The sequence below is a fragment of the Conger conger genome, chromosome 4 (assembly GCF_963514075.1).
Source record: "Conger conger chromosome 4, fConCon1.1, whole genome shotgun sequence".
In the NCBI taxonomy this organism is placed as follows: domain Eukaryota; kingdom Metazoa; phylum Chordata; class Actinopteri; order Anguilliformes; family Congridae; genus Conger; species Conger conger.
Window position 1 is genome coordinate 62,924,748 of NC_083763.1, and position 27,006 is coordinate 62,951,753.

General features: G+C 38.5%; 1 protein-coding gene across 1 annotated transcript; it reads left to right on the plus strand.

Annotated features, from left to right (window-relative positions):
* Positions 1–25,248, plus strand: trpa1b (transient receptor potential cation channel, subfamily A, member 1b). The gene is made up of 29 exons (XM_061239655.1): positions 1–28; positions 5,352–5,490; positions 5,669–5,831; positions 6,486–6,661; positions 7,059–7,166; positions 7,499–7,607; positions 10,314–10,459; positions 11,123–11,259; positions 12,692–12,740; positions 13,195–13,294; positions 13,405–13,505; positions 14,284–14,453; positions 15,615–15,779; positions 15,884–15,998; positions 16,323–16,489; positions 16,639–16,729; positions 16,841–16,900; positions 17,002–17,103; positions 17,526–17,596; positions 17,963–18,110; positions 18,479–18,532; positions 18,780–18,869; positions 19,776–19,945; positions 20,033–20,162; positions 20,248–20,430; positions 20,520–20,588; positions 20,716–20,820; positions 21,622–21,740; positions 23,282–25,248. The coding sequence occupies exons 2-29, from the start codon at positions 5,371–5,373 to the stop codon at positions 23,472–23,474; spliced, it is 3,411 nt and encodes a 1,136-aa protein (XP_061095639.1). The 5' UTR covers positions 1–28; positions 5,352–5,370; the 3' UTR covers positions 23,475–25,248.
* Positions 25,249–27,006: the final 1,758 nt, after the last annotated feature.

The window sequence follows — 27,006 nt, forward strand, 5'->3', positions numbered from 1 at the left end:
ATTGTACTCAGCATGAAACATACTGCAGGTAAGAACGATAGATTTCTTTCACTATGCAATTTCTTTGATGCCTGTATTCTTTTATTGTCATTATTAATTAAGTAATGTGTTTGTAATTTAGTTGTTTATGCTTATATTTCATGTTATCTTATGAAATACATTAAAGTTTAACTATTCATACATATTTTTCACAATACAGTGTTAAGGATTCACAGACTATATACTATATATGTATTGCAAGTTATTTCCATCTCATAAATGATCTTATCTCATCTCATTATTAACTTCTTTGCATTTTCAACTGGGTATATATTTACCCATAGATGTACATGTACGGTACATAGACATACACACAAGAAGAAACTAAGAAACGTAATAATAGATTAATCTTCATTCTGAATAGTTATTTTATATTTATTTTATATTATGCTTTGCCAAGTATCCATCTTCATATCAATGTGGTCATAAAAATAATTGCGAAGAAGTCCCTACATAATATCATCTAAATAGATGACTCAGGAATCTTACTAATTTAATTTAAGTATGGTCAAATGCATTTCATTGGGATTAATGATTGCCATTTCTGCCATAATTCAATTAGGGTTTATTAAAATGAACAGTGCATTGTTCACATACACAAAGATACCTGAATGTTTGCATTCTGAGTAGATGTGTTTACTGCTTGAAGTAAAACTCACCAACGATAAATGTAACAATTAGAAATCTTATTGTGTATTGCTTTAAAAATGGCTTTTTAAAATAAATGTAATTTTCTACTTAAATTAAATAATTACTTTTTTAATTAAAGAAGAACATTTTAGAAGAAATGGAGAACAACAGAAATAAAGAAGAACAACATGAATGCTTACCCTTTGCAGTAAGTCAGCTTGTTCAGCTTTTAAATAGTAGAAATTATATTTAGGGATAGATGTGAGATTGTTGTAAGCTGTAAGATTGCTGTAAGCTCCTATGGAGGTTTTTACAACATAGTACGAATGCATTACAGGGGTGTTGATTTCTTCTTCTTCTTCTTCTTCTTCTTCTTCTTATTATTATTATTATTATTATTACTAGAGAGTCATGAAAAAAACAACGTCAGCTGCATTACTTTGTGCAACTGCAAGGAAATATAAATGCTGTTCAGATTCTCAACCACAGCAGCTCAACAACAGAGTGTCCCGGAGAAAACCCAGTGCGATATAATAACTATCAATGGACATTAAAAATACGGCTCATAGTTAATGTGTTTGTGTACAGAAACCAATTAAGCTATGTGCTGTGTGCGATGCACAGATAGCTTTCATCAGGTCTTCCCCACAGCGTTGCAATGCATGTTTGTGGAGCTTAACAACACAACTGTGCATAGAAAGCCCTGCCAGTCACTCCTTGGGCAGAATTAAATGACAAATACTAGCAAACCCATTTGCAAAAGGTTTGTAAAAATCATATATGTTGATCAGTATGTTTTCATAAATGCAACATATAGAAAATATATTTATCTTTATATGTCATTTTTACATACTGTATATGTGGCATAGTAGCCATATACAATTATGATCAAAATATATAATTAAATTGTGAAGTGACTTATGTTAAATTACTATCATTTAAGAATTATATATGCCAGTTCTATAACACATACTGTTTGTATTTTATATTTTCTGTGTACTCCACATGTGTTTCGCTAGGCAAATAAATATAGTAATAACTTTCGTGTAAAATATTGAATGTATGTATTTGCTGTGCACGATGGGAAAGAGTACAATATTGTTAAAACATTATTGTGGTTCAGCCACAAGGTGATTGTCTTTATGCATTATATTTATTCAGTGTTTATTTACACTTGAGAAAGACACATTGAGGGACAAAAACCCACTTTACAAGTCTGCCGAGTATACAATGAAAAGATAATACATCAAAGAAGAAACCAATGAATATGTAGACAAATAAGCAAATACAAAAATAATAATAATAATTTTTTTTTTAATGGTTAAAACATTAAAAATGAGTCCGGTGAGGCAGAAAATATCAGCTACAAAGCATCACCAAAGGCATCATCATCGTGACATGCATTATGGCTCAGGCAGTAAGAGCAGTTGTCTGGCAGTCGGAGGGTTGCCAGTTCGATCCCCCGCCCTGGCTGTGTCGAAGTGTCCCTGAGCAAGACACCTAACCCCTAAATGCTCCTGACGAGCTCGTCGGGGCCTTGCATGGCAGTCAATCGCCGTCGGTGTGTGAGTGTGTGTATGAATGGGTGAATGGAGAAGCATCAATTGTACAGCGCTTTGGATAAAGGCACTATATAAATGCCTGCCATTTACCATTTGGCTCTGACCATTGACCAACTATAAATGCGCGTCCAAAGCATTGAAATACAGTTGACTTTGTCTCACCAGGGGCTGGGTGAGATAGACCAGGTCTGCCAGGGCTTTGTGGATGATGTGGAATAAGCCATACACCGCAGGACTTACAGTTGTCCTCAGTGTACCTCTATACCTCTGCAACAATTTGTGCCTCATTTCCTGTAGTACTGTGCTCCCTGTAGTGTGAGAAATAGCCACGGGCTCGTGGGCAAGTACATCAGAGGAGTACTCATTGAATTCATTGATCCATTATTCATTTATTTATTTATTTTTGTTGTGGAGATGGAGTAATGGTAATGGTAATAAGTGGCGTTTTCCAAAGAAATTAAAGTAGATAAATAAAATATACTATGTGCAATGCATTCCTCACAGGGCAAATGCCATTGCATACTTCATTCTATGTGAAACTCTAATCATTGGCAAAAAGTAAAAATGTCATGCTTCAGCATATGGAATGGGAACAGGCCTATCTATCAGACTGTACAGTATCATTTTAAGAGCCAACAACCAATTTCAAAGCAGTCCCCAAAGATACAGTATGAGGATGTAAGCCCATAGAGTTGGCCTGCTATGATCACTTAATAGCTGAGGGGCTCTAACCTTAAAAGGCTCATTAGATTTTAATGTGCCCTCTACCATAAAACAGCCATTTACAACCAATTGCAAAACAACTAAAGTGATGAATACATTTGACTTTTATACATTTTTCTGGATTTATGAATTTGGAGCTGGTAATTGTGCCTCAGTACTGCAAAAGATAAGGGCACTTCTCCCAAATGAGAGCTGGAATGCGATGCTGTGGGCACCTGGTATTTTATTGAGAGGACCTTAAGTCACATTACCCTAAGAAACCTTGGCTGACTTAAAACTACTGTACCCCTCGTGAGCAAAAAGCCATTTGGCCAATAATGACGCTCACAATGATCAGGAATCATGTGACCTACTGACAAGATGGCTGCCCAGTGCTTCTGCTCCACGCCCTCTCTCCTCTTCATTGATTTGTTTTCACATAAATAACCAAATTATCAGATCACACAGAGACTAATAAACACATGTTACCCGCCATGACACCCCTGGGATGGACATAGGGAGGTACAGTGAATGTCGGTTTTCACCGCCGTTTACTGTATTCAGGAGCGGGTAGGGGAGTGAGAGCGACTCTTAAAAATAAACATAAAGTCTCATCACCCTCACGAGATCCAGGAAATATAACAAAGGCAAATTCAATTAAAGCAAACTGCTCTTTGCACTGTTGCTTTCCGGCACTGGGTGCGTTTCAGCTCCGTCTCGCTCGTGCTGGTCTCCTACTGCGGGAAAGAGCACACATTTCACAGCCTGGACTAATTCATCATGGATTGCCCTGCCTCCTCCCCGTAAACCTAGCCCCACCTGCCACACACAGTTTATTAGTGCTATCAATCAAGATATCAGATACATGTCCAGTTCTTCAAAGAGACTTTAGCTTGTGCAGGACTCACAAAATCACAACAAAGAGACCAGACCATTATAGAGGCTGCTTTAGAAAAACACAGACAATACTTTGAGGATGGAACCCGATCCATAATACAAGCTACGGGCTGAATTTGCTGGTTTGCACCCCAAAGTTAAACAAGCCAAATCTCTGCATCAGGCCAAACAAGCTTCAGGCTAAAATGGTGAAGATAGATGATAGGAACAGGCAAGGTAACATTCAAAGGTTCCAATCTGGCTGGCTTTATCACTAATACCGTCTCTGGTTGACAGAAATGTTGAAATCATGAGATACCCCTGTATCTATGGAAGCCACTCTAAAAACACTGATTTATGGCCTACTGGCGATATGCTGGATACTGTGGTATGCAGAAGAGCATCTCTGAACACACAACACATCATATCTCTAAGTGGTAGAAGCAGTAGAAGTCTAAAAAATAAGTCTAATAAATACCTAATAAAGTGCTCAGTGAGTGCATATGCAAAGGTCCTAGCTAATTGCATTGATAAATATATGACTAAGCTCATTCATCATGATCAAACAGGTTTCATAAAATCCTGACTTGCATCTGACAATATCCAAAGACTTCTGCATGTGGTTCACTCTGCTGGAGATACCCACATTCCATGCACTGTGTTTTCATTTGCCACTTAAAAGGCTTTTGATCAGCTAGAGTGGGGAGGTTTTGCAACACATGCGTTGTTATGATTAATGGTTTGTATACCAAACCTTCTGCAGTGGTTCTCACAAATAATATTTGTTCTCAGCAGTTCCCCATTTTCAGAGGTTGTCCAATTCACTCCTTCTGTTTGTGTTTTCCCTGGAGCCACTGGCTCAATCAATTCACCAATCAATATCCACCAAACCGATAAGTGCTAACAATACTCAACATAAATTATCCGTGTTGATAATTTTCTGTTATTTGTTAATGATTTTACCACTTTGTTACCCCATATTCTATCCACTTTTGATGAGTTTAGTGTCATATTGGGATTCAAAATAAACTGGAATAAAACAGTTAAAGACTTTTAAACAATTTTCAAAACATAAAAAAAAAAATAGAGGCTGATCTCATGAAATGGTCCTGTTTTCCAAGCTCTCTACAGGAAAGGGCCGTCATTATTAAAATGGACATTCGTCCACATATTCCCCCACCAGATAAATATAGGACCAAATGTGTATGGTTGGCTTGCAGGTGGAAGCCTCCACATTCTTTGTCCTGGTCTCATTGGGTGAATGGCTTTTATCACATTATCTGTATGGAAGCATTGGTTACACAGATTCAGGGGCTGGCCATAGGAGAGTGGACGCCTGTAAGTCAGTGATGTTTATGTTTGTTTTAAGTATTTTTATTTATTTTCTATCTCAAATAATAATAATGTTGAGTAACCTCACAGGGCCGAGCAATAGGGCCTATACTGGACTTGAGGCATGGATTGTGTACTAGTAGCTAGCTGTGCTATAATCTATTCAAGATATAATAGCATGATGTTTCATCATTTTCTTTTTCACTCTAGTAATTCACTCTGGCATTGAATGAATCGACATCGGGGAAAAGGCTTAATTCAACTCCCGGGAACAATGATGCATAGCAACATCTATGAGTGTGTAATAGATGAGGACGACACAACTCAGGCATCCAAAAACGTGTTCGACGTAAGTCCCCTTAGCCATTTGAAATGTTGTTTTATTATTGCTGTTTCTTAACAAAACTTACTCAAAATGTAACCAGTGTGCAAGAAGTTCCTAGGGGACAAGAAATGTGTAATTTGTTGCATTTTCACGGTGCACATTACACGCCCCAACATGCCATTTTGAACGGTTTGGTTGGCAGTGGGCTCAACAAGACAATGTGGAATCGCTGGAGAGCCTCTTCCACAGGCAGCCAGAATGCCTGAGCATCCGAGACAGCAGCGATGCCAGCCTCCTGCACCACGCTACATCAGGCGGTAGCCTCCTCGTCATGAGGCTGATCGTCAACATGGCTGGCACCAAGGGTGAGCCCTTTCATGTAACTGTGCATTAAAACCTGTACTGGGCTGAGTATCACTGCAGTGCCCTCCTTTACTGTGTGTGGTCATTAAATACTAATAGTGTGCACTGAAACATGTGCGTTACGCAGCCGAGCACACGCGACGGGCCGGCGTCGCCCGTCCGATTTCCGAAGAAAACGCCGTGCAGTTTAATGCAGAGAAAAACAGTACACCATTACTATTTCATGTTTAAAAAAAGAAGTTACATCAGCAAGGCTGCTGACTTTATGTTTTATTTGTGATGAGCAGTAGCTTTAATGCACACTTTTAAGAGGCAAGTGCTAAAAGCTGAGGTAATAAACTGAGAATGAAAAGAAAAAAAACTGTGGAAGTAGCTGTAATTGCAAACGGTCAGGCGGTTCAGAGATCTTTTATTGTAATCGATCTCTGATTTCAATATATTTTACGACATCTTCATATGCTGATGTAATGTTGCTGGAATGTGCAGGCCCAATTGATTTAAAGAATGTTGTAGGTATCATTACAAAGAACAAACTAATTCACAATGTTTTTTGCAAATCTGAGCATTATACAATGATACATTAAATGGTAGATGATTTAGAGTTGAAAAAGAAGATCATAGACAGAAGTTTGAACTGACTGCAATATCACCCCCAGAACTAAATGTCACTGATGACGAGGGTAACACCCCCCTTCACTGGGCAGTGCAGAGGAACCACAGGCAGAGCTGCGCAACCCTCATGGAGCTGGGAGCGGATCCCAACATCCTGAACAGAGCCACCATGTCCCCTCTGCACCTGGCCACCACCCTCGGCCACAACGACCTCGTTACCGTGAGCCAGAGCCACCTCCAGGGCCCGGCCCTGTCCGTTCCACACACAGTGAAACATCAGCGTACATCAGGGCCCTGTCCGTTCCACACACAGTGAAACACCAGCGTACATCAGGGTACAGCTCAACGTCAGAGCTCAGCTGGTAGAGGCAATGCAGGATAATGGATAGGGAACTGCTGCTCATGGCATTGTGCATGAAACATCCAGGTGGGGCACTGCCATTGCACACTTCTGTAATGTACTGAGTCTTGCTCCGGTACATATGGATAGTATGTAAAAATGGCAGAATACAATCCGTTCTGCCGAAAGGCCTCTTCACATTCCCTTGCATAAACAATTGAGGACCTGTAAGCCTGCATTTGAACTGCTTTTTAAGATTTGTTTTTTTTTGGCACAGCTGTTACTGTCTCACAGCAGGACAAACGCAGACCTGAAAGGTGACCTGGGGAATACTGCGATAATGATGGCCTGTTCTACTGATAACTGTGAGGCACTTTGCATACTGGTGAGTACATGCAGCTGTCAGTGAGTATAATCAGATTGGATGAATTTGCACTCCTTCCTTTGCATTGCTTGTTGGTTTGTGAAATAATATTTTTGTTTCCTTGTTAGCTACGTGCTATAATTCTTAAAAAAAAATTACTTATTTTAATGGGTTTGATCATTATTCCCGTGGTAGAAATAAAAATCAATTAGATAAGTAGAAATAAATTGAGTTGTGTTATGATTGAGTGATTGAGATGTGTTTCCATCATTTAAAAAACCAGATGGACGGCCAAGCAGTTTTCATGTGAAATAGCAAATTCCTCAATTTAGACAGTGGCTGCTCTTTTCCAGCTAAAGCACGGGGCGAAGATGTGTCAACAGAACAAGCTGGGGCACTTTGCCATCCATGCAGCTGCGTTTGCAGGTGCAGAGAAAGCCATGGAGTTTATACTGAACACGGGTGAGTCAGCCATCAGCATCACACTGCGGGCCCTGTTCATTACCAACAGGAAGTCTGGCTTAAATGTATGCTGCCGGCTAAAAATTCATACTTTTGTCGGTAAATGTTTGGCGGATGTCATAAAATGTACCAATAAATGTATGACAGTGTTATGTCATTTGACATAACCTGACATAATCTGTCATCTTGTGTCAGCTTCATGGTGAGGAGCTCTAGTAAAGTGTTACCTGGTGGTTCCTTGGCTTGAGTTCCACTTACCTAGTTCCTGTGGCAATGAAAGTGATAGGGGGTAATACTCTGCCAAGGTCTGGCTTATTGGCTTCCCACTCTCTATTTTCTGGTATTTGCAATTTGTCTAATGTCTCCTGTTTTGTAAATTAGAAGTAGTGAGCCTCCATTCAATAAATAATGTATTTTATATAGATTGGATATGGACTGGATTTGATATAGAGTTTGTTGACTTGTTGGTTGATTCCACCAGTTTAGTATACACTGGCCTTCTGCGATTTAATTCATAATTGTCATTCCTAATAATTTTTTTAAATTTAAATCACATCAAATATATTGTATATGTAGGTTTAGTGAGGGGTTCTACTTTGTTCAGTATTCAGAGTGCTGAACATCTTAACAAGGATATGAACTGCTGCATTTAGAAAATAAACATATACTTAATCCTTGCTTCCCCGACACCAGACAAATAATAGATACAAAATAATGAGTGAGCTAAGTGGCCAGAGGCTTGGGGCCCCTAGCAATGGGATTGTAATCCATTGTAACCCTGTCTTTGAAAGTGACAAGTGACCAGTTCATCATCAGTTCCTCATTCAGTAAGCACTTTATCAGATATTTATTAAGACTTATTTTTTAGACTTCGACTACTGTAGCCTATCCGCTTAGAGTTATGATGCACAGTGTGTTCAGAGATGCTCTTCTGCATACCACTGTTGTAATGTGTGGTTATTTGCATTACTGTCACCTTCCTGTCAGCTTTGACCAATCTGGCCATTCTCCTCTGACGTCTCTCATTAACAAGTTGTTTCTGTCTGAACTGCTGCTCAAAGGATTTTTTGTTTCTTTTTTGCATCATTCTTTGCAAACTCTAGAGACAAGTGTGCATGAAAATCCCAGGAGATCAATAGTCTCTGAGATACTGAAACCAACCAAGTCTGCCACCAACAATCATTCCATGGTCAAAGTCATTTATATCACATTTTTCCCCCGTTGATGTGAACATTAACTGAAGCTCCTGACCTGTATCTACATGATTATATGCATCGCATCGCTGCCACACAATTGGCTGATTAGATAATTGCATAAATAAGTAGGTGTAATAAAGTAAATGTTCCTAATAAAGTGCTCCGTGGGTGTATATATATATATATATACACACACACACGCACACACACACACTCTCTCACACACACACACACACACACATATATATATATACATGTGTGTGTGTGTGTGTGAGAGAGTGTGTGTGTGTGTGCGTGTGTGTGTGTATGTGTGTATATATATATATATATATATATATATATATTCTCTATTGGCCAAAGTACTGTGGTTATATTGGCTATGTTGCACCAAGAAGAGCAAACAATAACAGAAAACCATTATTGGACATAACTGGGTTGCTATGCAACTAGCTGGCAAATATGGCCCTGATGTAAGTTCAGAATTGTGTGCCTAAAGGAAGAACTGCAATACGTGAGTTGGATTGCAGCCTTACATTTAGCATGGTCATCAAAGATTTCTCAAGATCAATAAACACTGATGATTTGATACAATACAGATATTTGATGTCTCCGTTGGCTCAGTCTGTTTGATCTAACGCTAGCCGTTGTAAAGCCTGTTTCATGCTTAATCAGGCAGCCTTCGTACAGAGGTGGTTTTGGAGATTGGTGCGTACGGTGGTGCTGGCGATGGGGTGGTATGGAGAAAAAAAAAAAAGTAAATGTATGGTTTACTCGCACACGCTGTTGTATGGAACCAGCTTGACCATGCTGGTTGACCAGCTCATACCCAGCTAGACCAGTTCATGACCAGCTTTGTTCAAGTTGCACAACTTAATGCACCACTGTAAAACTCAAAGCTTACAAGTTTTTAACGCACAGCCATTCAGAATACAGTATTCACCCAGACCACGGCATAATGTTATAGTTTTGTTTGTGCAGGTATTCAAGGGTTATTGTTGCAACATATTTGCAACTGCTTAAAATCTGCCCATGGTTCCAAGGTAACTGGGGTATCTTCGGATTAACGAGTGTGTTAATGAGGTTCATAATCAAAGAACGTTTGCTCAATACATAGGTTTCCCAGACACTTGTTAAATGGACTCTTAAGAGGAATTTAACAATGAACATTGTCTTTGCCAGGCACGTTCCTCAATTAATAGTTGATAAATCTATGTTGAATTTCACATCACTTGCTTCTTAGCCAATCAACACTCTACCACTCAAAACTATTTCCATTTTTATTCCGAATGTGTTTATCCATTAAAAGCCTAGGTTAACTGTATCCATACTACCAACGTCAGGCGTCAAGTAGCCTAATTAGTCCCCCACCCAATTAAATCAGGCTTGGGGATAGTGCATGGGGGTGAGGGACAACTCTACTCTAACTTCTCTATTTTCAACTGTTTAAAATTTGCTTGTTTTGAATAAGACTATTTATTAAATCAGTTTTTTATTGTTTCTTTGAATGAAGGGGAGGAGCATGGTCATTCAGCTGAGAAGCATATTAATTACCTGGACAAGTCCAAAAGCAGTCCTCTTCACCTGGCTGTTCAAGGAGGGAATATAGAAACAATCAAATACTGCATTCTAAAAGGAGCAAAAATTGATCAAAAACAGGTAAATCACTATTGTCAAGGTTGAAAATGGAGAACTTTTAAATGATTTATTCACAAAAATAGGTTTAATTTCCACACACACAAATACACACACACACACACAGTATGCTGTATATAATGCAAAATATGCATGCAGAAAATGTCAAGAGAGCAGAATACAGATCTACATTAAAATGCTATGTTTTGTCTATATAAAATACCTTCTCTTTCCTTTGTTATAAGGGTAGATTGCTATGTGGAGTAATATCCTTTGCTTGCTAAATTGTTACAAATTGCATCCACTTATGTGCTGGAACTGGCTGGAACACTGATTCTAATGGTGAAAGACCACTTGCCATGCTGCACACAGCCTGATCACTCATCCTCATTGCATTAATGGTTTGTGTTACTCTTTCTGAGAGGAGAAATTACCCTCCTCATATTACACCAAATCTATTTCATGCCCCTCTCTTTTTTTCTGAATCATCCTCTTCCTTTTCATTGCCTGCAGTTGATATAAAATGTACGAATGCATTCACTCTAGTGTATATACTGCCTGCAGAACTGCTGCTCACTAGATGTTTTCTGAATTTAGTTGCTGCTACATGATTGGCTGATCAAATATTATTTGCATTAACAAGCTGCTCAGTGAGTGTATATATCTATTTAAAAAATGTTTCAACAGTGTGACAAGTCCACGGCCCTCCACTTTGCTTGTACTCAAGGGGCCACCGAGGCTGTCAAGCTGATGATTTCAGTTTACAACAGAGTGGAGGACATCATCAATATCACTGACGGAGCTCACCAGACCCCACTTCACAAGTGCGTTTCCCTTGCATGGTGTTTCTATGATGATATACAACTGCCAAGGCAAGGCTTTGATTGAAAATAAGCTTTTGGTATTTTTTTGTTGCATCTGAGTACACAATTTCCCAGAGGAATATTGGAATTGCTTTGCAATTCAAATACATTTAAGTAAGCACAAATGTTTTATGCAGTGAGGAAAAGTATTGGTTCAATCTGTTCTCTTAAGTGAGAGAATCTTGCAAGTCATTCAAGAAAAATTAATTATGGAAAAAAAAGCATGTGATATGTTAATAGTGGTATTGAGAATGATTTATAATTAGCAGGAAAAATATAATGTAATTTCAAAGCCTATAAAAGCAGACATTTTAATAGAAAATGCACTAACATTGCTTGATAAATGTGCTTATTGTGATTTATGATTCTAAATCAATTTATACATAGTCCTATTTAATATTTTAAAAGGTAATAAAAACCATTTCACATTAAAACACTATTAAAATGTATTGTTATAGTAAAAATGGACTATTACTTTTTGTGACATTATGTAAGATAAGTTGTAGTTTGCAGCATTTGTCTTGTTTTTACATGCATGTGTGTACACAGATTGTCAGGATTCCTGCAAACACTTCCACCTGCAGACCTAGTCCTCTGGTCTAGCAGCTCTTCTATTTGCTTGCCCTACACCTACATTCTGCGTCCCAGTGAAGCACCTCAAACATTAGGCCACTGATTGCTGTCTTTTGTTTTGGTGTGCCTGCATGTGTGCATGGTTATTCCACATCCTGACTGCAATCCACACATGCAGCATGTGCATGCAGTCTGCCCAGCTTTTCCTCATTTTGTCATTATCTCCCACAGTATAAGTACCTGCCAATTTCTCTCTTCTGTGCCTGGTCTGGCCTGTTACTAGCTGTTCCAACAAGTTGTTTCTGTGCGCTATAGTTTTGATTGCTTATTATGACCCGTGCTCTATTTTTTTATTTTTCTGTGTAAAAATCCTGTACTTCTGTCTTCTTGGGTTGATCTCCTGACCTCTGTATGTCTGCCAACTTCCATGTAAACTGTTTGAATTTCCACCTGCTTCTGTCTGAGAGTGTCTGCAATTGAATGCACCCTGAGCCCTTGCATGTCTGTATATCCTTCACAGAAATGTATACAACTAAATGTGTGTTAAGAGACAGACACAATGCCAAACAGCAAAACACAGCATACTGGTTTCCAGATTTTGTCTGTTGTATATACCAAGAAAGATAATTCTTTAATCCTTTCAGTCCATAGCACTCTGTACAGAACATAACAATTATGCATTGTGCAATGGCCATTCTCCAACACCGGTCAATTAATTTGACACATATTTTTCTATATACTGTAATATGGCATGGTATTCTGTAATTCTTTTGAATTTAGAAACTCTTCATTTTATGCCTTTGTCTATTTTATTATACAGGGCAACAATATTTGATCATGTTGAATTGGTTGAATACCTCATATCAAAGGTAAACACACTGTACACAGCTATGACTACTGCATGCGATACATAGGTTATGCCATCAGGGGATACAATGAGGACCTTCCTTAAAAAACTTGTTAGAAATGGAAATGAATATAGCAAAGAAAATTAAATATGTTCAGTAGACCTATAAGTTTATCACTGGCTCATAATATATGGGCACTATTTGCAAAAATTCAAAGGTGTTTCCATATTTCACAGTGTGGACTTTAAGGTTATAGAACTTACTTAGTTTAATGCAAAGTAGCAATCCATATATGGAGTTCTCTATTCAGAAAGATTAACAACATTTTCAGGATCCATTTTGCTTTTTGAACCATTGATCTTCTGAGCCACATCTTCTGAAATTAGATGTATTTGCCTACGTATTCATAGAGTCTAAAAAAATATTTCTTTATTAATGGGGATGACACTCATTGCTTACTCAATTGTTTTCACAGGGTGCAGATATCAACCACATTGACTGTAAAGGGCACTCCCCACTACTTCGCGCTACAAGCTGTGGGGCATGGAGATCTGTGGAAGTTCTGTTGTCGAAAGGTGACCTGTTAAGAAGGGTTAATTTTGTTAATTGTTCATTTCTGAAGGCTCTGCATACAAAATGTTGTTCATGTCTGCATGCATTATGTAATCTGCATGTCTTGTTTCAGGAGCAAATCTAAAGATAAAGGACAAAACAGGTCGCAACTTCCTCCACCTTGCTATTTTGCAGCCAAAAGGTCTGAAAAATCTTCCGGCGAATGTTCTAGAGGTATTGTTTCATTGATCCTACATTTCAAGGCCAAATACTTCTAGTAGTTTGATGCTGGGGCTAAATTACCAATGCCGGTGCATAAGAGCCAGAGAGACATTTTGCAATTGCCATTATATCTCGCTTAATGTAAGTTGAAATTCCAGTTTTTCCTGTTTTCTCGAACTCCCTACTACATTTCAAGGGAATTTGAATCATCTGATTTTTGAATCAGAAGAGCTGAATTTCCATTTTAAATGTTCTGTTTCATGTTTATATCATGAAATAAGTATCTACACCAAAAAGAAATAAATGAATAAATGGGCATGGATTAAATTAATATAATATACATACAATACAGTCCTTATCTTACTTACTACCTTTTTTCTACTTCATGAGGACAAATGTTAATTGAATACTGGCCACAGTTTAATATCTTTATAGCCCAAGATATCACACCATCAGGGAATCTCCAGGACAGAAGACAGACTAAAATTCAGACTCACAACAGAACCGTGACAGTAATCTTCACCTTTCTTCCGGCAAAGAATAACCCATGCCACATAATTCTGGTGTGAAGGTATTCATGTACATTAGGTCAGAATTAACATGGTTTGAGACTGAAACTGACAACCGATACAGTACATAATTATATTATAATCTGGCTAATGACTGCATGGGTGAAAGACTACTCAGTGTCAAAAGCAATAAAAGGGGATTTCTGGATTCCTGTCAGATGTAATAATGGCTGTGTCCCGGTAGAAAGGCCTATCTTGTGTTTCCTGTCGCGTTGTGGCAGCTGGACAGTGTGAGGGAACTCCTGAGCGATGTGGACTGTGAAGGCTGCACCCCGCTCCACTATGCCTGCAGACTGGGCATTGCTGCATCAGTCCAAAACATGCTCGGCCTCAAAGTTTCACCTGGGCGAAAATCCAAGAATAAGAAATCTGCCCTTCATTTCGCAGCTGAGTGAGTGTACACTTCTTGGCGTGCATAATGGTTGTCTATTTATAGGGCATCATTTTGAAAGTGGGAAAACAGTACTGTCAGTAGATTCCGTACAGTACATACTGTATTACAGTGCCTTGTGTGCATTCCCTCCAGGTTCTCTGGTTTCAATCCATAGTCCAAAGACATGCAGGCTAGGGTAATAGGTCTAAATTGCCTCTTGGTGTGCACCTGCCATTGCGCTTGACCAAGGCACTGGCCTCCTGGTTGCTCCCTGGGTGCTGCACTATGGCTATCCACTCGTCCTAAGTAATTAGGAGCAGTGCCCTTAATGCATACAGCACCATTTTCATTTGCATCCTCATTATCTTCACCTCTCTGCTCTGGCAGTTGTCATGTTCTAAACTACAGCTGATCCAGAACACCGTAGCCCGTCTGCTATTTAATGTCCCCAGACATTCACATGTCACCCTCCTGCTCAGCAAACTCCACTGGCTGCCTGTTATGGCTTGCATCAAATTTAAAACTTTGGTGCTCGCGTACCAGGCAGTAAAGGGGTCAGCCCCTATATATATTCAATCACTTATCAAGACTTATACACCAGCAAGACCCCTCTGTTCCGCTATTTTGGGACCTGGCACCTCCCCCTCACCACGCCTACACTTCTTGGACAGAACTGCTGTCTGTTCTGGCCCCACGGTGGTGGAATCACCTTCCTGTGGATGTCAGAGTCTCTGAACACTTTCAAACGCAGACTAAAGACTCATCTCTTCAGGCTGGACCTTTCCCTCCCTACCTCACCACCATTATTAGCCTTGTATATGCCATAGATTATAATGGTACTTATATATAGTTATACATAGATATTGTTGTATTGTATTAGATATTGTATTGTTGTACTCTAGGTATTCTAGCTGCCAACCGTGGTATGCTAGTTCGTAAGTTGATGTATTTTTCAAGGGTTCCAATTGTATCTGTATGGTCACGCTAGGACCCTAGACTGTCCCCAAGGGTCCTCTTCAAACTTGTTCCTGTGTTCAATCTGCACTTTATTGTGCATTGCTCTGGATACGAGCGTCTGCTAAATGCTTTGTGATGTAATGTAATGTAACTAAAAATATTGGTGCATTCTAGTCAGCTTCTGTGACTGTTAACTTCCTCTTTTTCGCTTTTTGGGGAAAGATACGGGCGAATAAAAACGTGCCAAAGACTGCTGGAGACAGTAAGTGCCTCCAGGCTGCTGAATGAAGGGGATGAGAACGGGATGACCCCTCTGCACCTGGCGTCTCGGGGCGGATACATCAAAGTTGTGGAACTGCTACTCAAGAAAGGAGCCCTACATAACAGGCACTGTACATCGTTTCTGCTCAGCCTATGGGGAAATGAACCAATCATCTCAGAGTAGTGCAGCAAATTCAAATAAAATGTTTCCTCCTTGCTGCTTTCTACAGTGATTATAAAGGGTGGACGAGTTTACACCATGCTGCCACTGAAGGATACACTCAGACCATGAAATTCCTCTTGGGTGCAAACATAAAATTACTGGACAAAACCGATGAGGAAGGGGTATGGACACAGTCATTTCTGCAGCTACATTTTATTACACACAAGCCACCTGCTTGCAAAATGAAGCATTGGTATAAAAAATACAATATAATATAATAGAACTGATTGGTTCCTGTTATAAACTGACAGTGATTCTGAGTGTGTAGTTAAGGACGTTATGCTTTTGTTACAAGAACTTTAATAATATTTATGGGCCTGATATACATTATACACTGATTTTATCAATATACATTTTACATTAAAGTCGTAAAGTTTCAGATATCGTCTGTCAATGCATTCTAATGTGACGTTTTAAGTGAGGTGTTTGCGTGGATCTCTTAACAGAACACAGCTCTGCATGTGGCTGCAAAAGAAGGGCACACAAGTGCTGTGCGGCTTCTACTGACCAGAGGAGCTGCGTTTACACTCAACAACAATTATTCATCCTTCCTACATGAGGCTGTGCATCATGGGAGACTGGAAGTAGTCAAGGCTGTGATTGAGAGCGAAAGGTTTGTGAATTTGAACACCACTCTTGCATCATTATTACTTACTTATAAAATTGCTGAAGCTGCTGCCATCTTTGCAGTTGTGAACAAGGGGTCTCCATGCTGGGGTTCACTACACGCAGCACACCAGGTGGTTTTGTGTTTTCTCGCAGATGTGGTCCAGCCTTGCGGATGTTCGATCCCAGCTCCTCAAAGCGCTGTGTTATTATGGACATGATTGAGTTTCTTCCAGAATCATTCAAGGTTTGTCATGCTTTCCAATACACACACACACACACACACACACACACACACACTTCAGTTTTCACACTTCACATATTAAAGAAATGTGACCCTACTGTCTTTTCCTGACAGAATCTTTTGGACCTGTGTGTGAAAGAATCAGACCAAGATGCTAACAGTAATGATTACTGGGTATATTTATTTTGCTTCCTATTAAAATCAATAGTTTACCATTTTCATAAAAATTAAAAACTACAAAAAAACTTATTTTGAACTTTTTGTTCACTGTGCAGATTGAATATGATTTCCAGTTTCTTCAGGCTCCACTAAAACTGAAAGAACATGCTAAGACAGACAAGACTATTGTCAAGATTCAGCCTCTTCCAGCACTGAATGTAAGTACTGTACATATATGATTTTTGTTTCTCATCAACAACTATAGTTCATGCCTGTGAAGCAAACACTACAGTGAACTGTCACATTTCTAAAGATAAACTAAACAAAACTTACTTTCAAATATGTGGCAACATTCATTGCCATTCAATAATTCACAATGTGAACAGGTATTAGTGCATCTAAATGGTAACCCTGTCTTAAATGTTAACCCTGTCAAAAATGACCCGCAACTATGTTTAACAGCAGAGAAAACCCCCTAAATGTTCTGCTCTATTTTAGGTGTTTAGTGAAGGCGGATCATTTTTGACCCATAGGACAAGGGGAGTACACAGACAATTTTAAGACTACACAAGGGATAATGAACAGATTGTGGCAATATTTACATGGTGTAGTGATATACATTTTAAAAAATGTATTTCAGATGATGGCTCAGTGTAACCGTGTTGAGCTTTTGACTCACCCACTCTGCAAAAGATATTTAGGAATGAAATGGTAAGTATACACTGTTGCATCTGCTGCTTGTTTCATCTGAGATAATAATTGCCAATAACAATTGCAATTACACACGGACTACAGCCTGAATGCATTACATTATATAGTACCTTTCATTGCATGACCTCGCTTTGTGACCATGGCCTATGTACAGTACCAACCTGCAATGCCTGGCAACCATTTGCCAGACTGTTCATTATGCATCAGCTCAGGAGGAAAAGGCAAGTATAGTAATGATGGGAAGACTTCAATGGGACTCTTGTTCCAATATATAGGCAAAGGGACAGGTCTTAAACAAGAGTCCAACATACTGTAGATAACTGTCTGAAAGTCTCATACAATGAGAAAGTGTCTGACCTCCTGCAGGAATGCTTATGGGAGCAAGGCTCATATCCTGAACCTGGCCATCTACTCCCTGGGTCTGCTGCCTCTGTCCTTCCTCATCGTCAATATGAGACCATACATATCCATCAACGGCACATCTGTCAACATGGTGGACACAGCTTCAGATGAGGTGCGGCATGTCAACTCTCCAAGAGTTTCTAAACTTTAAATGGAATGTGACTTAAAGCACACACAGCTACAACCAATCAGTGCTACGTTTACATTCTTTCCATTAAAATCCCACATCTCCAAATGATTAGAGCTAATGATGAATTGAACAATGTGTGACACACATTGATGTTTCGCAGGGATCCTATCATAAGTGAATATGCTATACTGACTATACTTACTATGTAATTCTCAATCTAGCATACACTTTGCTTTTACTCCCAGTCACCTCATTCATTGTACAAAGCATCATTTGAGCAGAAAACTGTAATGTGTAACGTTGGTATCTGAATGGGTTTTACAAGGCCATTATGTTCTTTTTATGTTCAGGATTTTAATCATAGTGACCCCAGAGCTGTCTCACAACCCATGTCCTACTTCAAGGTTAGAATTTCATTTGCTTAAATTTTTTTTATAGAACTTAATTGAACAGTAAAATATATTGTTCTGATTACTAAACGGGAATAAAACAAAAAAAAAAAAAAGATTTCTGACATCCAACTGTGAACTTCACTCAAAAGTTCAACAGAATTTTCTTTTACAAAAGTAATTGTAGCATTCTGTGTAAAAACCCTAAGTAAACGAATTATGATACTATAGTTTACCATGTAATTTTGATTTCTAATTGCAGTATGGGTATCATAACACAATCTGCATGTTCCTGGTATTGGCCATGAATTTGTATGCAGTTGGAAAGGAGATTGTACAGATCGTGCAGCAGGTATTGTATTCGCCGTTATCTATATTACCTTTTTAAAAATCGGTTCTTTTCATATCATAAGGCACTTTCCTGCAAATGTATGACAAAGTTTATCCAGAACATCAACATAATCATGCTGTCTGACATTTAAAGCCCTAAATTGGGCAAGGTTGCAATTACAACCTCTCCAAGAATTTTCCATCAGAGAATAGAGTTCCAATTTTGCTTTTGGTACACCGGAGGCCTGTTCCTGGAACCAGGGTTACTGAGTTAGCCGGATAATTGCACCTAGAGTAAAACCTAGACCCCCCAAAAAATAAAATCTGAGACAGATTTAGACTGAAGTAAAAAGAGCTGTTCCGGGATTTACTCTGTGCAGTCATCCAGCTACCTCTGTAATCCTACCTAGTCTCATGAGATGTACATCCATACCTCTGACCATGTTTTTGCATGGCCACAAATACCTGCTCTCAGGTATACTTTGCTGCAGTTTTGAAAACAAATGTCCACTGGGGGTGCAAAAGGGAAGCTTAGACTTTAACAACCTGATGGGAGAAGAGGCTCCTTTGCTCAAGAGACGCTCTGCAGAATTATTAAATCAAAATGTCGAGGAGAAGGGGTAGACGGGTTTGGGGAAGGGTAATCTAAATTTCTTCATTATTTTCAAAATGTTCTTTATTGATTTGGATGAATTAAAAAATGCTTGTACTGTTACATTCCTTAAAGTCTGAGCTTCTTTAACACCACCAGTGGACATTTCACTTAAAACCGCAGCAAAGTGTACTATATCTGTAATTGTGGCTTTGTATAAAAGTGCTCAGAGGTATGTATATTCCGTGAGACTCGGCTCCTGTAATCTTTGTGGAGGAGGCCCAGAATGACACAACATAATTATTTCTGTCCATTTTCTTCTTTTTTTTGTTAAAGCGCTCAAGTTACTTCCGAGACATCTCAAATGGTTTGGACTGGGTGTCTGCCGTGTCTTCCATTCTCTTTGTGGTCCCTCTGCTGGTGAATGCGGATGGAAACCTGCACTGGCAAGCTGGTGCCTATGCAGTTTTAGTTTCTTGGATTAACTTTCTACTCTATCTGCAAAGGTATGAGTGTTATTGTGTGATTGGGCCTCAGAGGGGAAGAATATAACAGACCTGATCAGTTTCAATCATGTCACTTCTCTCTAAAAGGTTTGAGCACTTTGGAATCTATGTGGTGATGTTCGGAGAGATCATGCGGACTCTTGTCAGCATCATTTCGCTGTTCTTCTTCTTGATGCTGGCATTCACTTTGGGCTTCTATGCTCTCATGATTAACCAGGTATGGAGAGGCAGTTGATAAGTACATTCTAACAAACTAAAGTAAACAGGCCCGCCCTGTTGGTGATTTTATTTTTTTCTTTCAGGAAAAATTTGGTCGACTGGAAATCTCACTGATGCAGACTTTTGTCATGATGGTCGGAGAGTTGAATTATCAAGAAAATTTCCTTAATCCCTACCTAAAGGGCAAACTTCCTTTCCCTCAGTTGACATTTTTTATTTTAGTTTGGTTTGTCCTTCTCATGCCAATTCTTCTCATGAACTTGCTGGTAAGGTGCCCTCCTGAAAGACACCCACTGTTTGCTAAGGAATTGTTCTAGAGAACAAATGTATCTTAGTTTCGCTGTCTGTGCTCTAGATTGGTTTAGCTGTTGGTGACATTGCTGAGGTGCAGAAGAATGCTACTCTAAAGAGGATTGCAATGCAGGTATGTTTGTCCGCTTTCGTGGTATTTGTCGGGATGTTAAAGGAAAGGGTGGACACTGAATCAAATCAATAAGGGGAATTCATTTCTTTTAAATTAATATTTTTACTTAGATTTTTCTATTCCACAGATTGAGCTTCATACTAATCTGGAAGAGAAGCTGCCATACTGGTTCATGAAACGGGTGGACCAGACCAAGATAATAGAATACCCAAACAGAAAATGCAGAACGAGGGTTAGTGGACCAGAGATGAACCAGAACAAAGCACTGTGATATTTTAATATGAACTCAGTGGCCACTGTATTAGGTACATGGATCTATTTCCAGGTAGGATGCTTTGCCTCCAGAACAGCATGATAGATTTTTTGCAGCATGGAACAAGGTGTTGGAAACATGCTGGAACATTCCATTACACATCATCCCAAAGCTACTCTATTTTTTTACTTTTTTTGTTTATTACACCATTCTCTGTAAACTGTCGACTGTATTGGGTGAAAATCCTAGAAAGGCAGCTGTTTCTGAAATAATGGAACTACCATGGCTGGAACCAAAAATCATACCATAACAAAGTTGGTTATATTATGCCTAGAGCACCAATTCTAATATTTTGTCGAACAACAATTAAGCAGCTTCACCATGTCTGCATATAACTGCATGTTATATATTCACTGTTTAGAGGAGCTTGCTATTTGAATCAACATGCAGATGTACCTAATAAATTGGCCACTGTATATGTACAGCGCCCAAACTATGTAAGAGATTGGGAAGACTGCCTATATTAAGGTATTTAATTATTAAAGTAGACCTCTATCCACATGTAATTTAATATTAGTTTTGACAGGCGGATAAATGTGAGTGCTACTTTCTATAAGAAAAAATCCTTTTTATTGGAAATATTTCTGAAGTTGCCAGATATTTACTTATGAAGGATCAAAATAACCAGGTTATATATCTTCATAACCTGTGCTCATTTGAATTACATTTAGAAGAATTTACTCCCAGGCTGCATATCTGAATGTTGTTATGGCCTCTAAGGCCAACTTTCTCCATTTATGTCTGGCCTCGGAGGAACAGAGTGTGGTCCGTACCCACCTGAGGACTGACGCCAACCTGCTTACTCCAGTGGAATATGAGCTGCACAAACAGAAGTACAGGTAAGGTTTGTTTTAGTTATTGATGACTAAATCATGAGTAAATTAAGGGATATTGGTCCCTTATTCTATGTATTGATTCCTTAAGGTAAGTGCACAGTGTCACAGCATATAAAATATGCCAAACAAGCCTGCAGCTTTACTCTGATATGTGCTCACGATTATTTAAAATTGAGTTTGCATATGAAATATATAAGGCAATATTCATATACGAAAGAACATTTTGGTGGTGTGTGCCTTTGCTTTTATCAAGTATTCACAACGTACAGTATAGTGATACATAGAGGCTTGGAAAATACTGAATTGTCTGCTTTTATTTGATGATTACTGGTCAGTGTTTGAGCAACCTCTGGTGTTCACCATAAAAATCACAAGCTAGTGTTTTAAACTCTTCTGAACAATGTCAGTGCCAGTGGTGTACTGACTTAGCACCTAACGTTTTTCTCACTCAAAATATAAAATACATGCATGTAGTTAACAATGGCTTTCTCTTTTCACATACTTACGTATTTGAAATGTTACACACGAGTGTATGGCTAGTAATATTAATTAAACTGCCTGATTCTTTACGTGAAAGTATTTGGGGCACATGTAATTGTCTGCCACAGTATACCACAGTATGTAAAGTTAAACAGTCAACAGTATCATGTACCACATTTTCAGTTAATTCAACACTAAGTATTATGTTGATATCTTGAGAAATATAATTTGGCAGAGATACATGAATGAGGAATTCACATACAGTAGGGCTTACTTTTATTCAACATTAAATGGATTGCACCAAGGTCTTCTCTTTCAGCTGAACTTGTGTTTCATAATTTTGTATGGTTGTTAGCTAATATCCAGGCAATGGCAATTAGTATGTGTGTGTCAGTGAGATTTCAATGTATGATCTGTAATGATAATGTTGAAATTGACAAACAGGAATTCTGACAACAATTTTTAATACAGGTTACTCAGTAAGATACACGTATGGATGGCATATTGTACTAATAAATTAATAAATGTAGTGCCTAATTTGGAATGGCCAACTAGTTGGAGCCACAGCTACTGTCATGTAGCCAGAATATAGCCTAGTGGCCAAGGTGCTAGACTGGGAGCTGGAAGGTTCATGGTTCTATAAGATCAGTGCAGCTGTGGGGCCCCTGAGCAAACCCCACACTGCTCCAAGGGATTGGCCCCTGCTTAGTGTGGTGCCGTAACGGAATGAGCCATCCAGCAGGCTCAGATGGCTTAAACTTAAGGTTCTGATGTAGCCTCAGGAAATGTGAGGTTCCTTATCCAAAAGCAAAGGACTTTTCTATACTTTAAACAAGAAGGTGCCACTCAAATTTAAATGTGTGGAACAATACTCTCCACATGATTGAAGTCTGGTTCAACATTCTTCATGTTGACTTCCTATTTATCATAAAACTTGTTTATTATAAATCACTAAAATGAATCCAATAATTTGTGAGTCAACATTAAGGACAAGCAGAAAGCTTCTTTCATTCTTATTTATTCTTGCAGTATAGACAGTGTTCCTGTTTCTTTTTTAATTTTAGATTAAAGGAAATGGCCAGTGTCCTAGAGAAGCAGCACAACCTTTTGAAGCTGATCATTCAGAAGATGGAGATCCATACGGAGGCCGAAGATGAGGTAGATGGCCCAGAGCTGTTTCAGTGCCGCTTCGGGAAGCAGCTCAGCAAAAGGAGCCACTGGCTTCCTCTGGTGAAGGCGGTGGTGAAAAAGGAATAAAGTCACCACGCTTCACCCAACTCACACAACATAGCTTCTCCACAATGTACCGTCACATCAGCCACCAGTCTCTCCACTGGTTGTGCTTGTCTGTGTGTTTTAGTAATGGCCTACTTTGGACACGCCTTCTCTGTTGCCATGTTTGTGCTTTGTGCTGTATCTATTCTATGCTACTTCGACTGAGAGTCTTGAGTTACCATCAGCATAGGGTACAAAATGTCTATGCTCTACAGAGCTAGAGCGTGTACATTATTAATTTATTTTTAGAGACATACAGAAGCTCTGCGCCCTGGGACCTGGGCCCTGGTTCTAATTACAGCGTGCTTTGCTCTTTAGGAACGATTTGTTTTTATTTGAGATCTGAACACTATATTGTTAAAGCAGATCAAGGGATGTTCCAAGACAAGTAAACACGGAAGATGAAAAAGAAGGTTTGGATGCTGTCACTGACTTTGGGCCATTAGTGGCACTTTGCTCCAGTAACAGCCAACGGGTTGGACTCACTCCTTGCAAATGCACTTATGGTGCACTAATGTTTTCAGGAACCATGATAACCAATCTATAATTTATCTGTTAAGTGGGAATTGCTGACAGTAGAAAAGCACAGAAAGTGAAAAGAAACTGGAGTCCACCAGATATAAGTGCATTTAAAACATTTGTCTCACATAAGATTTACAAGCATAACAAGCGACCTTGATTATGTGATTCTTTTTTATTCCTCTTTTATTTATTCATTACTGTGAACCACATTTCATTGAAGTTGATCATTGAATGTTACTTATTTTAAATATTTAAATTATTTAATTGAAATTGAGTATGCCCATATATTATGAAAAATACACTTGTTTACAGAAATTACTTAAATTTTGCAGCTCACCAGCTCACTGGTTAATTCAAATCAAATGCCTTCAGTAGATTTTAGGATAGTTTTAAGCATTTTTTATTAGCTGCATTATATAACACTTTAAAAACTAACCTTTTTAGCTTAAAGTTTTTCATTCAGGTTTGCTTTGATTGCTTGGCTTTAATTGTCAAGAAATTATGAATTAATGGGCAAACTGCTGCTAACTGCTACATTTTGCATTCTGATGAACATCAGCTTTTCTGCTTCACTTCATGTTCTTGTTGATTACCTACCCTCTCTGGACAGGTATGAGTGAGACAGGCAATTGAATATATAGTGTGTTGTTTCTGTCTGTGGAAGCTACTTGCATTTGAATATGACTCAAATAGATCATAAAACTTGCATAGTTTTAGCTTTCATTGATCATTGACATTTATTCCATCACATTTTTCTTACATACAGAGCTTAATTACAACTATCTTGTGGTCTCTGTTCAGTAGCTCTATATCACATTCTGTGTGATGACAATGCCAGATATTTCAAATACGTAGACTAAGATTCTATTCAAATCAAATGGTGAAATGGACAAGGCATTAAGCCGCTGTTGTTTTCTGCTTCCAAATGCCTCATGGGAAATATCTACACAGTGTCTTAAATGTATGCACCTTCAACCTGTCGTTACTGTAGCTGTTACCAGTTTCTAATTTCTGTAACACCTGCTTAGATTGCACCTTTTCACATAAGGTTATCATAATCATAAATGCCTTAACACTTCTATATTAGTACCTCTCAATTCATATTTCTTAAAAGTGCTAAAATGTACTGACTGCTTCTCATGAAAAGCACATTCTTGTATTCACAATATACTCAGATACTCTAAAGTAATGTATTCTGTGAACCTTACAGTTCATTAAAAACTTGTCAATTTGACACACTTGAATATTGTTTTATTTACAAAGTAAAAAAAGGCCCTTTGTAAAAAAGGATGTAAATTCCCTCAAATTATAGGTGATATTCTGCACTTTATCCTCATATGCATTGTTTCATTTCAAATCCATTGTGCTGGAGTGCAGAGCCATAAGAACACAAATTGTACCACTGTCTCATAAGTGGAAAAGAGGATTTAGGTAATTGTTCTGCCTTTGAACAGCTCAATAACATGATGACATTTAAATGAGCCTTTCATAAATTGCCCATTGGATTCCATTCCATTTCCATTTGGAGGTTGCAAAAGAATGACAAAGGAGGGATGGTCCTCATCTTCCAATGGCGAGATGTGGATGGCGATGACATGTAACCGAACATGATGCATAGGCAAACTCTACATCATAACCTAAAGAATGGCTATGAAAAGAGTATCTTGTGAATTAATGGATAATCAATCAAAAAGAAATGCTAAACATGCTAAAAATACTGGAGAGAATTTACCCAAGACTGATGGAAATTACCATGATGTTGCCATATAATTTGACTGAGTTGGGTGTGTATGAAAGTGATTATGTAAATTACAGCAAGAAAAAATACAATGCTTCTATTTAAAGAATACGATGATAACATTGAGGTAGGAATAACAGAGACAAGGGAAATATAGGTTGTGATGCTAACATCTCTGGCTCCAAAGTCTTTATTAAGTCAAATCATATCACTGTTAAAAGCCAGCTAAGAGTCAGCAACCCTTCAGCAAGGAAGAATTTTGACTCAATCCCATTCTGCATTGCTCCATTGTACTGCATTCCTACAGTACTGTATGTATTGTTAACAGAAACTAGTGACAGAAAAAAGTGTCAGCTTTGAGAGAAATACCTTTCTTTATTTACAAAATTAATGTCATTTCATAGTCATTTGGAATTTCACGGATGGGAGATTCTGCATTTTAACCCTTTAAGATCACATACAGTGGGCTCCAGAATTATTGGCATTATTGGAAAAATGGAGAAAAAAGGCATATAATAAACAACATGGACAATGATCTATATGTTATTTCCAAACATGGGTAAACTATATACTTTTATGTCAATGTATTTAATAAAAAAAATTCTGAAAACCACTGGTGCTGAAATTATTGTCACCCCCAACTATTATTGTAGATAAAATCAAACAAAGTGAAATTGGCAATACAGTTTTACTTAAGTTGAGTTAATCTCTGTCTAAAGGAACTATATTGTGTCACTTCATGTTTCACTAGAGTATAAAAAATTGGTTAACAAACATGAAAAATCTCTTTGTCATCCATCAGCATGGGAAAAGCCAAACAACTGTAAATTCAGAAGACAAATATGGTAATTGACCCTCACAAGTTGGGTAAAGAAGATGGTGAAGGAGGCCATTGGTGACCCAAGGATCACAGTTTTACAATACCAGAGATCGGTTATGTCTTTGGAAGGGTGGCACAAAAACAGCCCTTACTGAGCACAATAAACAAAACCAAGCATCTTGAGTTTGCCAAACCTCATTGGAATTATGATTGGAAGAGAGTGCTATGGTCAGATGAGACCAAAGTTGAATGTTTTGGCCATACACATCATTGATCAGTACAGCGGCAAAATGGAATGCATACAAGGAGAAGAACCTCATACCTTGACTGTCAAATATGGTCACTGATATTTTGGACCCAGTGGTCCAGGGGCACTATTTAAGATCAATTGCACAAGGAATTCAACAAAGTACAAGGAAATTTTGGCAGAAAAC

Bases quoted from the DNA above. Each gene is read 5' to 3' on its own strand.
- trpa1b (XM_061239655.1), top strand. From the start codon at position 5,371: ATGAATCGACATCGGGGAAAAGGCTTAATTCAACTCCCGGGAACAATG. The intron at 5,832-6,485 runs GTGAGCCCTTTC...TATCACCCCCAG, and splicing joins CAACATGGCTGGCACCAAGG to AACTAAATGTCACTGATGAC. The intron at 16,490-16,638 runs GTTTGTGAATTT...GTTTTCTCGCAG, and splicing joins GCTGTGATTGAGAGCGAAAG to ATGTGGTCCAGCCTTGCGGA.